The 18,649-nt window shown below is 33.9% G+C and overlaps 1 protein-coding gene across 1 annotated transcript in view; it reads right to left on the minus strand.

Annotated features, from left to right (window-relative positions):
- Positions 1–18,649, minus strand: part of LOC108551553 (probable G-protein coupled receptor 158) — a 254,840-nt gene that overhangs the window by 43,838 nt on the left and 192,353 nt on the right. The window contains exon 6 of the mRNA XM_017905767.1: positions 642–710. Within this exon, the coding sequence (XP_017761256.1) occupies positions 642–710 (69 nt within the window). The remainder of the gene's footprint in view (positions 1–641; positions 711–18,649) is intronic.

Genomic DNA, 18,649 nt, shown 5'->3' on the forward strand with positions numbered 1-18,649 from the left:
CCCCTTAAACGGTATTTTGAAACAACGTGTCAGAAATTTTTCCCTAGATATTTTGCAATGAAGTGATAATAACTTCCCTTTAAATGATATTTAGGGACACAATATTAGAGAATTCTTTGGTTGATGTTTTCTTGGCGAAATGTTATCATGGGGACTTTTCTCTAGATAATGTTTTATGACAAAAAGTCACTAGAGTGGAATTTTTGTAAATTGTAACTATAACAACTTCCCTCTAAACGATATTTGGGGACAAAATATAAGTAACTTCAACTAATATCTTCTTGACGAAATATTATAATGGGGACTTTTCTTTAGATAATATTTTACAATAAAAAGTCACTACAGTAGAATTTAAAAAAATTGTAACTATACAACTTCCCTCTAAATGATATTAGTAAAATTCTTTAGCTAATATTTTCTTGACGAAATTGATTTTTCCCTAGAAAATATCTTACGAAAAAAATTAACTAGAGTGGAATTTTAAAAAATTGTACAATTGAATATACGCGACATTTACACTGATATTATACCAAGGTGATAATTTTTGGTTCCTTGTGACAAGGAACAAACATGTTATTTCTAAACTACAATTACCATGCATAATCAATTTACTATGAAATTCCTAGTAGATGGCCACTTACCGTGCAATATATGAAGAATGCACCGAGCACGATGAATCGCAAAAGAACTGGGCTCGCAGCTCTTACCACCTGAAACAAGAAAAATCACGAGAAAATTAGATGCAAGGTTCCCTCGTGCTTGTCCAATTAGAACGACAGTTTATGCAATGCTGTATAACGTTATAAATTCACCTTGTCTTTGTCTGCCTTATTATTCCTGATTAAAGCAATCGATTTCTCCTTTCACAAGACTACGTAGCAATACACGCATAAAACGTACATAACATTAAATTTTGCATCATTCACTTGAACTAATAAATCAGCATTTCCTGGAAACCGTTATTTTCGAGGCATAAAAGTAATTTATTCATAAACGTATATTCATACCATTGCATGAAAAAGATACATAAACGGAATAATTTGTTTACAATTAATAATAATAAAAATAATACACGATATTCAATTATTAATTCGGCACAGTTAATTTACTGAAATATGTTTGCCTTTGTACCGTTAATAAGCATGCAGCAATATTCCACTCAATATTGACAAAATAATCAAATATTAATATACACACCGAGCGAAAGTTAATGAAAAAATTCTAATTATACTTCCCCTTTATTCACTGAAAAATAAAAAAATTAGGAAAAATTATTCGCGAATTGTTTATTTCATGGTACAGAGCAGGTACACAATCTTTCATCACGTACAGTCCACACAAGCCTCGAATTTGAGATATTCGAGTTAGCCCACGTAATTTCAATCGCCAATCTTTCAGCGATCGAATTTCAAAGATCGAAAGGAAAAATTGATTTCACCCGTTTAAAAAAGAAACAAATTTCTTCGAAAATTTCCCGAGAATTCTCTCCACTCGAGGATTAAATTTATCCCAAGCTGCGCCCCTCAATGAATAGCAAACGGCCCGGAACACTCGAGCCAAGTTGAGAATCACCGGGTGGACAAGTGATTTACTCGTGGAACTAGGGACAAAGCTTGGCAAAGAAGGATAGACCGACGAATTTTTAATTGTCCCCGGAGTTTCTTTCAACCCTCAATCCCCGCAACCCCCGCCCGGTCCGTGACACAGTTTACACAAGAAACAGACACATTATCGAAACTCGGGCCGGTTCGTTAAACAGGGAATCGGAAGTTGGCGAATTGCAATGAACGGGAAGTAACTAGAGCCAGTCTGAAGTTACTAGATACAATGGGAACGATTTCCTTCGCTTTTGGTTCTTAATCGGAAAAGATTTTATGACCGCAACTCGCCTGCAACCCTAATTGAACAGCGTCGAAAAGGACTCTGGTCCTCCACTCGATATCTCGTCATTCATCGTATCTGTTGCGGTCCTAGGACCGCAATGTCCCAGGTCAAGTGGAGGACTGTTTTACGTCCTTATTGTCAGCATCCCTTGACTTCTATACACTCACTGTCACCTAAGCCACCACTTGGGAAAACCGTAAGAGGCAACAATATATCATCCTTAACCCATTTGCATCATGGCTCTATTTAAGGTGCCGTGTTCAGGCATCAACGACGTTCAACTGACGACTGGCCCATATCATCGCGCACGTATCTGCACCTACTCATATGGCAGTTAAAAGGATTTTCACGATAAAGGTAAAACTTGTTAAGAATATAATGAACCGATGTAGATGAGATGCCCACAAAAGGGATCAAACGTGATCTGTGGCATATGAAGAATATTCAGCAACTTATAATGGAAAAAGTCAGCTCGCGGATTATTCCGCGCTCGGTGATAGGCTACAGTCGTGGTTCGCGGAATATTCCGCGTTCGGTGATAGACGACAGTCGTGGCTCGCGGAATATTCCGCGCTTGGATGCAAGTGGGTTAAGACGACAGGCATAAGGACCCAGATTGTTTAAACAACCACCACCATCGAAAGACGCTGGAGCTAGCACACACCCCTAATATTATACCAATCAATCAGCAGACAGACGAACTTTGTAAAACCACCGACAAGGCATTCACAGAATGAATCTTCCTAAAAACTCCATCACGACCACACCATCATCATCGAGCCCACCAACAACTCAGCCCAGGAGACTGTCTACTATAGAACTCTCTGCAGTTCAACAATAACCAGGCCTACCTCGATCAAAGTAGAGTGGGCCGCATCCCAGCAACAACGGGGCCTTACAACCCCCGAGCGAGTTGCAGTGTTCGGTACGCAACAGTATCCGTGTCTTTCTTCCAGAGCTTTCCTCATCTTAAATCATCGTTTTTTCGGCACGAGGAGGATACCAAGCATGAGGAATAAAGAAGCATCGTCGGTCGAGTTGGTTTCGAAATAACAACCATTTCCCGTGTGATATCGAAGTATTTACCAATGTCGCTGGTAAACAGGAACGAAGATTTCTCGGAAGCGAGGGAGAGAAACTGACACTTACGAATCGAGGTGGTTTCTGGAACATACCTCGTGATGCCGTGTAACGAAGTGAAATATTTCAACGGGCTTGAAAATACGCGGTCTCTTTTGAGAGTAACGAGGCTGCTTCTTGCGTGACTCAGATATAGTGAGCTACGTATTCGTTCTGCTACAATTGGCAGCTCCGAGGGGTGGGTTTTCTTCGGTGATTTGATTAGTAGAGGAAGACAAAAATTCAGGTATATTGGAGTGTGTCAGCTTGAATTTTGTATATGATAAATGTTTGTAGAACGGATGATAGTGAGAATTTATTTTAATTATCATTTTAGTTTGATCTAAACAAATTATGTGGGGAGACAGATTGGTAGATTATTGTAATAAATTAGGGTAGTAGTACACGAGGGTCCATCTTTTAGGTACAGAATCATTATAGTCTGTACTTTTCTATCTTTGAATTATTCGCAAATTATAATACATAAGTAGTAATAATATATAATAATATATATAGTTTACACAAATAGAAATCTTGCTTGTAAAACAGGATAAAAAATATATTATTAATAATGTATTATTGTTAACTATATATATAGTATAATTAATAAGGCATTACTTTGTATTATTTTATATTACTACTATATAGTATATATTTTATTCTTCAAATTTACTATCTATTATTTCTATCAGCAAATTGAAGAGATCCAAATATTTCTGCAATCCACTATAAATAGTGAATATAATATATTCATCCATCATTAATATATATATAACTTATATAAATAGGAAACTTGATCGTAAAAAGATAATTAAAAAATATAATACATTATATAATAATAACATAATATTAATAATATATACGTATACTAACATATTATTAATATATATACTTTATATAAATGGGAAACCTACTTGTAAAACAGAATAAAAGATATATCATTAACTATATATAATATAATTAATAATATATTATTTTCCATTACTTTACATTATTATTATATTTTATATTTTATTCTTCACATCTATTATTATTATTATTTTACATTACTTTGCATTATTATTATATTTTATCGTTACTATAATATTGCTATATTTTATATTTCATGCTCCCCACTGATTATTATCTCTGTCAGCGAATTGGAGAGATACGAATGTTTCTGTGATCCACTATAGATAGCTTAGGTTCCAGACAAGTAGGCTACTAGGTCCTGTGAAACTTATTAATCTTTGATTCTAGTGACAGATTTATCTGGTTCCACTCTTGTGCCATTTATTTCAAAGTCTTTATCGTTTCGTTCAAATGGAACGCATTATATCCTTTAAAAGGAAACACTAGTGTGCATCCACCGTCTGTGAGTCATAAGTGCCTGCAGCACTCTAGCTCCGGCAGGTAGTCTAATGAGACTTGGCGAATGAGAGGTAAGTGTATTTACAAGCGATTACGAAAGAAACTTTAGCAGAGAATAGGAATATCTTTAACAAATATATATGAACATACATTTTTAATATTTTTGAAAATTAATTTTTGATTGTAAATATATTTCAACTCGACTCGTGAATTTATAAGATTCTTAGCTATAAGTAACTTACAGTCCTTCAAGGAAGAAAGATATAATTTAATTAATTCCATCATGACGTTACTTCAACTGAATACGAGAAAATAGTTATAAATTAGTATTTACCATTATTATCAAAGACACTTGATTTATTTTCTTTATATTTAGACGCCATATTGCTTCAAAAATTTGTAAACAGTGTATATGTAGGGATATGATTAATTGGTATATAAGAATAAGAGATGTCATTTTATTCTGAAATATATATATATATTTATTAGCCTAATAATATAGCTATTAGTATAGTTACTAATATAGTTATTAGCCTAATTTTCTAATTATATTTTACCCTTAGTCTTAAATTACCCTTCCACTTATATTTTACTTTTAAATATATACATATATATATTTATAACGAGCTAAAGGGACTAAGAGTAAAATATAATTAGAAGATTAGGCTAATAACTGATCAATGATTATGCGACCGACAGATACTCTCACGTACTTCCTTCCTCATAAGAACTCCCCATAAATTCTCTCTTGAATTCTAAAAATATCATACATACATATTGTTTATGTCTTCACATTTTCCCTAATAATGATAAATTCTGGATAATAATGTCAGTTTAAAGAAAGACGTATGAATTTAACGAGATCAAATTCTGATATATATTTCTGATTTTCAGAGGCATGAAAAATCATATATGGTTATTCCTGCCTGCCTAAATATCGAGTTGAGGTATTTATTATTATTTAATAATAATAAAATTAATGGAATTAAAATATTCAGATTAAAACCCATTATCTCCTAAATATTAATTATTATTTAGTACTAACAAAATTAATTAAGTTTAAATATTCAGATTGTACAGATACCCAAAAGTATCTATTATTAATTAATAATAATAGAATTAATTAAGTTTAAATATTCAGGTTATACGGGATATCACATAGGTATCAGTTATTAATTAATAATAATATAATTAATGAAGTTAAAATACGGAGATTATATAGAGTGTTCCATTAGTTTCTATATGAGTTTTGCTAATTGTGATAAACAGGTAAAAATGAAAGGAAAATACAAGGTAAACAGTCGAATGTTAAAAGGGTCGTAATAAAAATGTGAAACATGAAGTATAGAATAATGGATTCAGTCTAACGCAATAAAAGGCAGGAAGAAATATGTTTCGCATTTCTTCAGTGAATTAAGTATAAAAAATAACGTTAACTGGATCAATTTCATAATTAGTAGATGTTATGTGCTGTAGTTATATTCGTACGTATTGTACTTTCTTCAACGAAGGTTCATTGTTCCAATTGTTCCAAATTTCATTGTGCGAATTGTACGAAATAATTTTGGATTCAAGATATTTAAAAGATTATTTCAGTAACTCGGTAAATGAACAAATTTATTAGTTAATGAATTAGTCAATATTATTAAATTATTTATTTAATATTTATTAATATTATTTAATATTTAATTAATCGAAAATCATTAATGCTGAACATTCGTGGAACACTATCAATCGAAAATCTTTAACCATAGAGCTATGATAATAAATTTTTGATGCAAACTTATAGAACACACTGTATACATTTCACTGTAAATCAATTTAATTTATGGAAAATTTTTAACTACAGTATCATAACAACAAAATTTTTATGAAGATTTTTAAAACACATTGTACGTATCCTCTCATTAACCTATTTAATTAAAGTCACACATTTAGTTCCAATACTATGCTAAAAATATTCATCAGAAAACTTGTGAAACACACTCATGCTTCACTATCACTAACTATTGAATTAAGTGAAAACTTTTAGCAACAAAATCACTATAAAATAATGTTCGCAAATACCTATAGAAATACCCTCATTGTCAATTTACATAATTCCTGAATGCGTCTCATAGCTTCACCTGCTCCAGCTGTCTTATTCTGCAAACAAACTTCCAGATACAAAGCAACTCTACTCAACTAAATTCTATAGATACCAATAGAGACAGGTCTCATTATCACCCTGTTTAATTCGTGAAAAAATATTTATGATATAAACAATAGCATGTTGGATGAACGTGTCTCATAGCTCTACCTACTCCAGCTGTCTCACTTTGCAAACAAATTTCTAGCTACGAAGAAATTCCAAATTCTATAGATACGTATAGAGACAGGTCTCATTATCACTCTGCATAATTCGTGAAAAAAATAGTTATGAAATAAACAATAGTACATTGGATGAATTCCAGTTGTCAGTAAACAAACTTCTAGAGAGTCTCAGTTCTACCCGCCATCCCTATCCCATAACTACCTGCTGTCTTCGAAATTAAAATTCCATCATCCCCAAACGACCTAAAACATTCACGGAACCTGCGAAACGACTCCTCGTTTAAACGTCTCCAAACAACCTATCTCATCCCACTGGAGCGTGGCAGAAACCTCGCCACGAGTTTATCGTTCCTCAAGAGAACCACCCCGCAACCTGAATACGTCGATTCATAAAAATGTAACCCGGAGGAACCGGTACTGGTCTCGATACTCTTGAAACACATCGCGTGCACATCTTCCGCGACAGAGCTCGTTGTAAGGGTGACAAATTCGCGGGGTTCGTCCTCCGGTGAGTTTTCCGAAGAGTGTTTACGAGCAGCTGGCCGGTCGCGTGAAATAAAAATGACTCTGGTGGACGCCGTGCGCGGTGAGACGTGTAAAAAGCTGGGACCACTTTGCCCGGACGTCGCGGTGCATTTTATTCGGTCGGCACGTGTTAACATTATATGCAGCCAGCGCGTGTCTGAGCACACGCTCAGCGTTCCCTCCGGCTGTCAGTCTCACGGTGGGACCATGAATCTTGGAAATTCGAGTGGACGTTGTCGCGATATTTTTCCATTTTCGGCGAGGCGTCGCGGGAACAGGGTCGACGTACGGTTTAAATTGCATTCTTGATGTCGCCCAAGGCGATTCGGCCGGGTTTTAAAGGAGCGACGTGCTGGATAGATTCCGTTTGTATAGTTGGGGGAGTGAATGTGAAATTATAGCGATGCTAGGCCCTGGAGAGTGGTCCAGTATCGAAGAAGCATCGGAGAAGTACCAGGGTGCGCATGACTATAAGGGTTTTGGACAGTGAGTGATGGTCGGGGAGTACAGGGAGCTCGATTTAGGACTGGAAAATGGTGACTATAAGGTCAGGCGGGTCGAAATACGATGACTATAAGGTCAGGAGGATCGAAATGCGGTGACTATAAGGTTAGGAGGATCGAAATGCGGTGACTATAAGGCCACGAGGATCGAAATACGGTGACTATAAGGTCAGGGTGATCAAAATGTGGTGACTATAAGGTTAATAGGATAGAAATACGGTGACTATAAAGTGTCGATCGTTGGATTTTGGTACCTTTGATAAGGTTTTAGCGACTATTTAGTGACTAGAAGAATTTTGGTTAATGAGTGAATCAAGAGATGGCGATTAGTGGGCACAGGAAGCTCGATTTTTGAATAAAGATGGATGACTATATAGTTACAAAGGTTGAAATAAAATATATACATCTCAACTGTGCGATTCTCAGTCGTTATGAAATGATAATCGTTAACATCTAACGACTATAATAACTAATTTTCATAATTTAGTAATAGTAAAGTTCTAACTATTGTAATTGAATGACTATGAATATGTAGTTTGTTAAATTTCGTGACTAGGAGTTTCTATTTTAAAAATTTAATCATCGTGAAATGTATAATAGTAACTTCGAAAATTCGCTGAACATAAAGTTCTAATTTCTAACATGTACTAATTACAAAGTTCCATTTTCCGAAACTTATGCTTATGTCAAAGACACGAAAGTTTAGTCTTCGAAACTTAGTAACTAATTAGTAAAATCCTAATTTTCGAAACTTCTTAGCTATGAAATCTCAGCTTTCGAAATTTGGCGACCATAACATCTCCAGGGGATTTTAGTTTCTAAAATCCAATGATTATAAAAATTACAACCGAGCATCACACACGAACATTCGCAAAAACCTAATGATTAACCAAATACTAATTACTACAAAAATTAACTGCCCAAAAATTAAAGACTATAACGATTTCTTTGATATTAAAATAGAATTTTACTTATAAATTATAAATATATATATAATAAAAAACAAAACAATAATATATTAATAATAACAATAATAATAATAATTTTATCATATTAATAAAATATAATGTACAGAATTAAATAACCTTTAACGACCTACCAATGTCAAAACATTATAGATCAATAAATTCACCCTAAAATGCATTATCCCCTTAGAAACAAAAAAAAAGAAAAAATAAATAAAAATAAAAATATGCACTTTCGTTAAAAAAATCCAGATCACCTTAAGATCTCGACAGCAGGTCCACCCAGTAAAAGCTTATGCCAGTTATAAGATGTCACCCTCGAAATGGGGTAGGTTTAATTCGAAACATTTTTTTAAACGAAGCATAATTCAGGAAATAATTCAACTGGGACGCCCTGTACACCAGGAGGGGTTGAAGAGGTTAAACTTTCGCGAAGACGGAGGAAAGCAACCGAAGCTGGTCCGCGAAGTACAATTATAAACAGAAAAAGGAGGGAACGTCGTCGGAGCAGGTTAAATAAAGCCCTGAAAAGGTAGAACGAACGGGAAAACGCATTTAAATAAGATCTAATGAGAAAATAGCTTTTGAATACGACGCGAAGGAGGCGGAAACGCATTTAATCAGCGAGGTGGCGGCGGGTACGCGGCAGAGGGGGCGGGGGTGGAAGGGAATACTTTAATGAAATTCAAGATCGCGGGAAACGGCGAAATATTTTTGCGGAACGTCACGAAGCGGAGAACGGTCGAATAAGAAAAAGGTGGAGCCCTCGGAAAAGGCACCCGGAAAGAAATGTCCAAAGGGAAGAAAAGCAGTTGCCGGTGAAATGGAAGAGGGAAAGAAGCCCTTCTCGTGCAACGTGTCACGGGAAGGAATCATGGAAGGTATCATGCCAAAGGGAAACTAATGCATTTAAACGAGACACTTACAAGCATGATGCGTCTCGAGAAAAATTATTTAACCCCCTACAACGGGGTGTTCGCGTGATCGTTCGAACAAAATGATTTATAACGTGTTGAAAATTGTGGGCCACCATTGTTAACCCGATGGAGATAACAAGTTTTGGAGCTACTGGTGAAAACAAAAAATTGACATTCTTTGACAATTTATTACTGACGCTTTTATTGTATAGTAATAGTACTATTACTGCTATTGTAACTATTTTTATTGTGTAGTAGTATTATTTCATTCTTAACAATTTATTATTAATACTAATTATATAGTAATTGTATAGTAATAGTATTACTATTGCTATTGTAACTATTTTTATTGTGTAGTAGTATTATTTCATTTCTTGATAATTTATTATTAATAGTAATTGTATAGTAATAGTACTATTATTGCTATTGTAAAGTCTTTATCGTTTCGTTCAAATGGAACGCATTATATCCTTTAAAAGGAAACACTAGTGTGCATCCACCGTCTGTGAGTCATAAGTGCCTGCAGCACTCTAGCTCCGGCAGGTAGTCTAATGAGACTTGGCGAATGAGAGGTAAGTGTATTTACAAGCGATTACGAAAGAAACTTTAGCAGAGAATAGGAATATCTTTAACAAATATATATGAACATACATTTTTAATATTTTTGAAAATTAATTTTTGATTGTAAATATATTTCAACTCGACTCGTGAATTTATAAGATTCTTAGCTATAAGTAACTTACAGTCCTTCAAGGAAGAAAGATATAATTTAATTAATTCCATCATGACGTTACTTCAACTGAATACGAGAAAATAGTTATAAATTAGTATTTACCATTATTATCAAAGACACTTGATTTATTTTCTTTATATTTAGACGCCATATTGCTTCAAAAATTTGTAAACAGTGTATATGTAGGGATATGATTAATTGGTATATAAGAATAAGAGATGTCATTTTATTCTGAAATATATATATATATTTATTAGCCTAATAATATAGCTATTAGTATAGTTACTAATATAGTTATTAGCCTAATTTTCTAATTATATTTTACCCTTAGTCTTAAATTACCCTTCCACTTATATTTTACTTTTAAATATATACATATATATATTTATAACGAGCTAAAGGGACTAAGAGTAAAATATAATTAGAAGATTAGGCTAATAACTGATCAATGATTATGCGACCGACAGATACTCTCACGTACTTCCTTCCTCATAAGAACTCCCCATAAATTCTCTCTTGAATTCTAAAAATATCATACATACATATTGTTTATGTCTTCACATTTTCCCTAATAATGATAAATTCTGGATAATAATGTCAGTTTAAAGAAAGACGTATGAATTTAACGAGATCAAATTCTGATATATATTTCTGATTTTCAGAGGCATGAAAAATCATATATGGTTATTCCTGCCTGCCTAAATATCGAGTTGAGGTATTTATTATTATTTAATAATAATAAAATTAATGGAATTAAAATATTCAGATTAAAACCCATTATCTCCTAAATATTAATTATTATTTAGTACTAACAAAATTAATTAAGTTTAAATATTCAGATTGTACAGATACCCAAAAGTATCTATTATTAATTAATAATAATAGAATTAATTAAGTTTAAATATTCAGGTTATACGGGATATCACATAGGTATCAGTTATTAATTAATAATAATATAATTAATGAAGTTAAAATACGGAGATTATATAGAGTGTTCCATTAGTTTCTATATGAGTTTTGCTAATTGTGATAAACAGGTAAAAATGAAAGGAAAATACAAGGTAAACAGTCGAATGTTAAAAGGGTCGTAATAAAAATGTGAAACATGAAGTATAGAATAATGGATTCAGTCTAACGCAATAAAAGGCAGGAAGAAATATGTTTCGCATTTCTTCAGTGAATTAAGTATAAAAAATAACGTTAACTGGATCAATTTCATAATTAGTAGATGTTATGTGCTGTAGTTATATTCGTACGTATTGTACTTTCTTCAACGAAGGTTCATTGTTCCAATTGTTCCAAATTTCATTGTGCGAATTGTACGAAATAATTTTGGATTCAAGATATTTAAAAGATTATTTCAGTAACTCGGTAAATGAACAAATTTATTAGTTAATGAATTAGTCAATATTATTAAATTATTTATTTATTTAATATTTAATATTTATTAATATTATTTAATATTTAATTAATCGAAAATCATTAATGCTGAACATTCGTGGAACACTATCAATCGAAAATCTTTAACCATAGAGCTATGATAATAAATTTTTGATGCAAACTTATAGAACACACTGTATACATTTCACTGTAAATCAATTTAATTTATGGAAAATTTTTAACTACAGTATCATAACAACAAAATTTTTATGAAGATTTTTAAAACACATTGTACGTATCCTCTCATTAACCTATTTAATTAAAGTCACACATTTAGTTCCAATACTATGCTAAAAATATTCATCAGAAAACTTGTGAAACACACTCATGCTTCACTATCACTAACTATTGAATTAAGTGAAAACTTTTAGCAACAAAATCACTATAAAATAATGTTCGCAAATACCTATAGAAATACCCTCATTGTCAATTTACATAATTCCTGAATGCGTCTCATAGCTTCACCTGCTCCAGCTGTCTTATTCTGCAAACAAACTTCCAGATACAAAGCAACTCTACTCAACTAAATTCTATAGATACCAATAGAGACAGGTCTCATTATCACCCTGTTTAATTCGTGAAAAAATATTTATGATATAAACAATAGCATGTTGGATGAACGTGTCTCATAGCTCTACCTACTCCAGCTGTCTCACTTTGCAAACAAATTTCTAGCTACGAAGAAATTCCAAATTCTATAGATACGTATAGAGACAGGTCTCATTATCACTCTGCATAATTCGTGAAAAAAATAGTTATGAAATAAACAATAGTACATTGGATGAATTCCAGTTGTCAGTAAACAAACTTCTAGAGAGTCTCAGTTCTACCCGCCATCCCTATCCCATAACTACCTGCTGTCTTCGAAATTAAAATTCCATCATCCCCAAACGACCTAAAACATTCACGGAACCTGCGAAACGACTCCTCGTTTAAACGTCTCCAAACAACCTATCTCATCCCACTGGAGCGTGGCAGAAACCTCGCCACGAGTTTATCGTTCCTCAAGAGAACCACCCCGCAACCTGAATACGTCGATTCATAAAAATGTAACCCGGAGGAACCGGTACTGGTCTCGATACTCTTGAAACACATCGCGTGCACATCTTCCGCGACAGAGCTCGTTGTAAGGGTGACAAATTCGCGGGGTTCGTCCTCCGGTGAGTTTTCCGAAGAGTGTTTACGAGCAGCTGGCCGGTCGCGTGAAATAAAAATGACTCTGGTGGACGCCGTGCGCGGTGAGACGTGTAAAAAGCTGGGACCACTTTGCCCGGACGTCGCGGTGCATTTTATTCGGTCGGCACGTGTTAACATTATATGCAGCCAGCGCGTGTCTGAGCACACGCTCAGCGTTCCCTCCGGCTGTCAGTCTCACGGTGGGACCATGAATCTTGGAAATTCGAGTGGACGTTGTCGCGATATTTTTCCATTTTCGGCGAGGCGTCGCGGGAACAGGGTCGACGTACGGTTTAAATTGCATTCTTGATGTCGCCCAAGGCGATTCGGCCGGGTTTTAAAGGAGCGACGTGCTGGATAGATTCCGTTTGTATAGTTGGGGGAGTGAATGTGAAATTATAGCGATGCTAGGCCCTGGAGAGTGGTCCAGTATCGAAGAAGCATCGGAGAAGTACCAGGGTGCGCATGACTATAAGGGTTTTGGACAGTGAGTGATGGTCGGGGAGTACAGGGAGCTCGATTTAGGACTGGAAAATGGTGACTATAAGGTCAGGCGGGTCGAAATACGATGACTATAAGGTCAGGAGGATCGAAATGCGGTGACTATAAGGTTAGGAGGATCGAAATGCGGTGACTATAAGGCCACGAGGATCGAAATACGGTGACTATAAGGTCAGGGTGATCAAAATGTGGTGACTATAAGGTTAATAGGATAGAAATACGGTGACTATAAAGTGTCGATCGTTGGATTTTGGTACCTTTGATAAGGTTTTAGCGACTATTTAGTGACTAGAAGAATTTTGGTTAATGAGTGAATCAAGAGATGGCGATTAGTGGGCACAGGAAGCTCGATTTTTGAATAAAGATGGATGACTATATAGTTACAAAGGTTGAAATAAAATATATACATCTCAACTGTGCGATTCTCAGTCGTTATGAAATGATAATCGTTAACATCTAACGACTATAATAACTAATTTTCATAATTTAGTAATAGTAAAGTTCTAACTATTGTAATTGAATGACTATGAATATGTAGTTTGTTAAATTTCGTGACTAGGAGTTTCTATTTTAAAAATTTAATCATCGTGAAATGTATAATAGTAACTTCGAAAATTCGCTGAACATAAAGTTCTAATTTCTAACATGTACTAATTACAAAGTTCCATTTTCCGAAACTTATGCTTATGTCAAAGACACGAAAGTTTAGTCTTCGAAACTTAGTAACTAATTAGTAAAATCCTAATTTTCGAAACTTCTTAGCTATGAAATCTCAGCTTTCGAAATTTGGCGACCATAACATCTCCAGGGGATTTTAGTTTCTAAAATCCAATGATTATAAAAATTACAACCGAGCATCACACACGAACATTCGCAAAAACCTAATGATTAACCAAATACTAATTACTACAAAAATTAACTGCCCAAAAATTAAAGACTATAACGATTTCTTTGATATTAAAATAGAATTTTACTTATAAATTATAAATATATATATAATAAAAAACAAAACAATAATATATTAATAATAACAATAATAATAATAATTTTATCATATTAATAAAATATAATGTACAGAATTAAATAACCTTTAACGACCTACCAATGTCAAAACATTATAGATCAATAAATTCACCCTAAAATGCATTATCCCCTTAGAAACAAAAAAAAAGAAAAAATAAATAAAAATAAAAATATGCACTTTCGTTAAAAAAATCCAGATCACCTTAAGATCTCGACAGCAGGTCCACCCAGTAAAAGCTTATGCCAGTTATAAGATGTCACCCTCGAAATGGGGTAGGTTTAATTCGAAACATTTTTTTAAACGAAGCATAATTCAGGAAATAATTCAACTGGGACGCCCTGTACACCAGGAGGGGTTGAAGAGGTTAAACTTTCGCGAAGACGGAGGAAAGCAACCGAAGCTGGTCCGCGAAGTACAATTATAAACAGAAAAAGGAGGGAACGTCGTCGGAGCAGGTTAAATAAAGCCCTGAAAAGGTAGAACGAACGGGAAAACGCATTTAAATAAGATCTAATGAGAAAATAGCTTTTGAATACGACGCGAAGGAGGCGGAAACGCATTTAATCAGCGAGGTGGCGGCGGGTACGCGGCAGAGGGGGCGGGGGTGGAAGGGAATACTTTAATGAAATTCAAGATCGCGGGAAACGGCGAAATATTTTTGCGGAACGTCACGAAGCGGAGAACGGTCGAATAAGAAAAAGGTGGAGCCCTCGGAAAAGGCACCCGGAAAGAAATGTCCAAAGGGAAGAAAAGCAGTTGCCGGTGAAATGGAAGAGGGAAAGAAGCCCTTCTCGTGCAACGTGTCACGGGAAGGAATCATGGAAGGTATCATGCCAAAGGGAAACTAATGCATTTAAACGAGACACTTACAAGCATGATGCGTCTCGAGAAAAATTATTTAACCCCCTACAACGGGGTGTTCGCGTGATCGTTCGAACAAAATGATTTATAACGTGTTGAAAATTGTGGGCCACCATTGTTAACCCGATGGAGATAACAAGTTTTGGAGCTACTGGTGAAAACAAAAAATTGACATTCTTTGACAATTTATTACTGACGCTTTTATTGTATAGTAATAGTACTATTACTGCTATTGTAACTATTTTTATTGTGTAGTAGTATTATTTCATTCTTAACAATTTATTATTAATACTAATTATATAGTAATTGTATAGTAATAGTATTACTATTGCTATTGTAACTATTTTTATTGTGTAGTAGTATTATTTCATTTCTTGATAATTTATTATTAATAGTAATTGTATAGTAATAGTACTATTATTGCTATTGTAATTATTTTCATTGTGCAGTAGTATTATTTCATTTCTTGACAATTTATTATTAATAGTAATTGTACAGTAATTGTATAATAATAGTATTATTATTGCTATTGTAACTATTTTTATTGTGCAGCAGTATTATTTCATTTCCTGATAATTTATTATTGATACTTTAATCGTATAGTATAAATATTACTATTGCTATTGTAACTATTTTCATTGTGTAGTAGTATTATTACTGTGGATGTTACTATTAATTTTATTGTATAGTAATGTTATTGTTGCTATTACTATTACTTTTACTATTCAGTAATACCATTAATGTTATGTTATTACCATAGGTTTGCAATTATTTGTACCATACAGTAACCATGGTATATTAATAGTATTACTACTAGTTTTAGTTATTATTGTTACTAATAATTACTAACACCAGTATCACCAGTATTATTATTATCCATGTATAATTATCATACATAAATATTTATTACCACAGTTGCATTATTAATTATTGTCATTACCATTATTAATATTACATGATTGCTATTATCTTGCTAAAAGTGTTTTGACTTTTGACATATTGCGTGTGTGTATACGTATTTCAAAGTGCACAAATATAATTTATATCCTTTTAAATTCAACGACCATGGTCATTCAGCATTCTCTTTATTTGTTCCAAGTAACGAGATGGTTATGAGACATATTTATACACTTGTTTTATTTTTCCTATATCAATATAGTAACGAATAAAAGTAGAATGGCTTATCCTCATTCGGAACGCTATTTCTCTTGCTGTATGTTGCGGATTATATCCGGTAATATCTCTTGAAACATTATTGTCGATAGCATTTTCCGGCCTTCCTCTCGGTTCATTTTCTAATGGACCATGAATTACACGAACCAACATGGAAATGTTCCAACATGTGCACAACCTTCTCCAAATACGAAATTTATGATTCCACCGACTTTTGTGACACTTTTTCCATGGTAGAACTGGCATCAAAAATCAGACGAATATCATGGTTCTCGAATTTTCCTCGTACAGATATCATTGATATTTGATACACGTGTAACCTAGCAAATTCTTTCCAACATAACGCGATTGTACTAACCAATTATAATATACAATTAATAAATAATATTTCTCAAAATTTATTTTATAAAAATATACAATTCGTTTAATTTCATTACAGAGTAAATTGTCATGTTTGTGACATCTGTTTATTGTATCACGTTTAATTACTATCTTTCCCATTAAAATATACTGCTTTAATCCCATACAGCAACTATGATTTAATTTCTTTTTCAGGATTTATTTTCAGGAAATATTACTTATTTCTAAAATAAATAAAAATTTTAAAAATATTTTCATTGCACTTTACCCAGGAGAAGAAAAAATTGCAGAAAATTAACATAAAAAGATACAAACAATAATTTAACAGCAAACTATTTAGTAACAATAAAGTTTCAAATAATCCAGAATATAAACTTTCACGAATTTCACTGTAAATAATAAAAACAATTAAATAACTACTATCAAAGTGCACATGTACTATATCTTGCGCATTAAAAACTCGAGCAAACATTCCCCACATCTCATCCAAGTTAAACTACGCATACGTACTCAGTGTGGAAAAAATGTCTGTATTCGAGAAGATCAACTCACCCCTGTATCAACTTCCCCAATCACTCCTACCCTTAATTTCGTAACGCAGTAACGAGGGAGATATTTCGCGCGGGTAATAGAAAATTTGCACAGCATGTGTTTGGACAATGGACAATTCCGTCATATTGTTTCGTGACGGTGGAAACCATAAGAATTTTCGAGGACACTTTGGTCAATCGATCGACGTCATAGTGATCCCCTGTGTTACATTATAGTTAGAAGAGACTCGACGAACCGCCGTGTAATTCGTGGCGATTCGTGAAATATGTGCAATATGTACCGTCGCGTTTAAATATTTGCCAGGACGGAAAATATTTGCTATTCGCCGAGGATTCGTTTGAACAGCATCCCTCGAACGGTTCGCGCGGAATTTGGGAGGATAATATTGGCCAGAGTTGCCATCGACCGCCACCACGGATGTTTCTTCCACGTTTGGGACCGTGAAATTCCCGCTGCTGGTGCAGCGATATTTTATTTGATAACGTCGATAACGTTTCTCTAATGCGAGACCAACTTCCTGACCGGCGAAGAAATTAGCCCGCCGCGTAATGCAGTTACGTCAGTTGCAGTAGTGCGAGCTTGTCAGTAGTCAGACGCTCCAAGTAGAGCAGCCGTGAAATATCCCAGCCGTACGAGTCATTTTTATTTCCTTCGCGTCTACGACTCTCCGACTCCGCGAAAAATCGATCGTACGTGATCGGCGCTGTATCATGAAATTCCTGAATTAACATTTGCCCCGTTTTATGGCTGGAAAATTTAATTTCGCCATGGAAGGTGTTCCAAGCTAACGAAAGAAATTTACTCTCAAATTTTATTTCACTTTCGAGTCGTGTTTTATTTGTTTCCTGTCAGATAGTCAATTCATTGTTTATTTTTATTATTTGCTGCTTTATCTGGTTCTGGTGGAACGACAAACGATATTTCCAGATTAATTTTGATACAAAAATGAGAAAAGGATAAATAAAAATTTGTGAAATTGATGTTGCAATATTTTCTACATTCGCGTTTTATTATAACGAGGTATAACCAATTTTTTAATCATTTTTAATTTATTTTAATTCTCCTTTAATGTTGACGAAGTGAGATGTACATATTAAACAGTTCATTTGACGTGGAACGAAAATCAAATAAATAATAATATTCCGGACATGAAATTTTCAATTTGTCATTTCCATTATCTCACAGGAAAGCGAATTTCTCACCGATTCTTCTCGATAAATTTCTCTTTCAGTCACACAAAATGAAACGCTCTT

Source organism: Eufriesea mexicana, unplaced genomic scaffold (assembly GCF_001483705.2).
Source record: "Eufriesea mexicana isolate 0111107269 unplaced genomic scaffold, ASM148370v2 scaffold4545, whole genome shotgun sequence".
Classification (NCBI taxonomy): domain Eukaryota; kingdom Metazoa; phylum Arthropoda; class Insecta; order Hymenoptera; family Apidae; genus Eufriesea; species Eufriesea mexicana.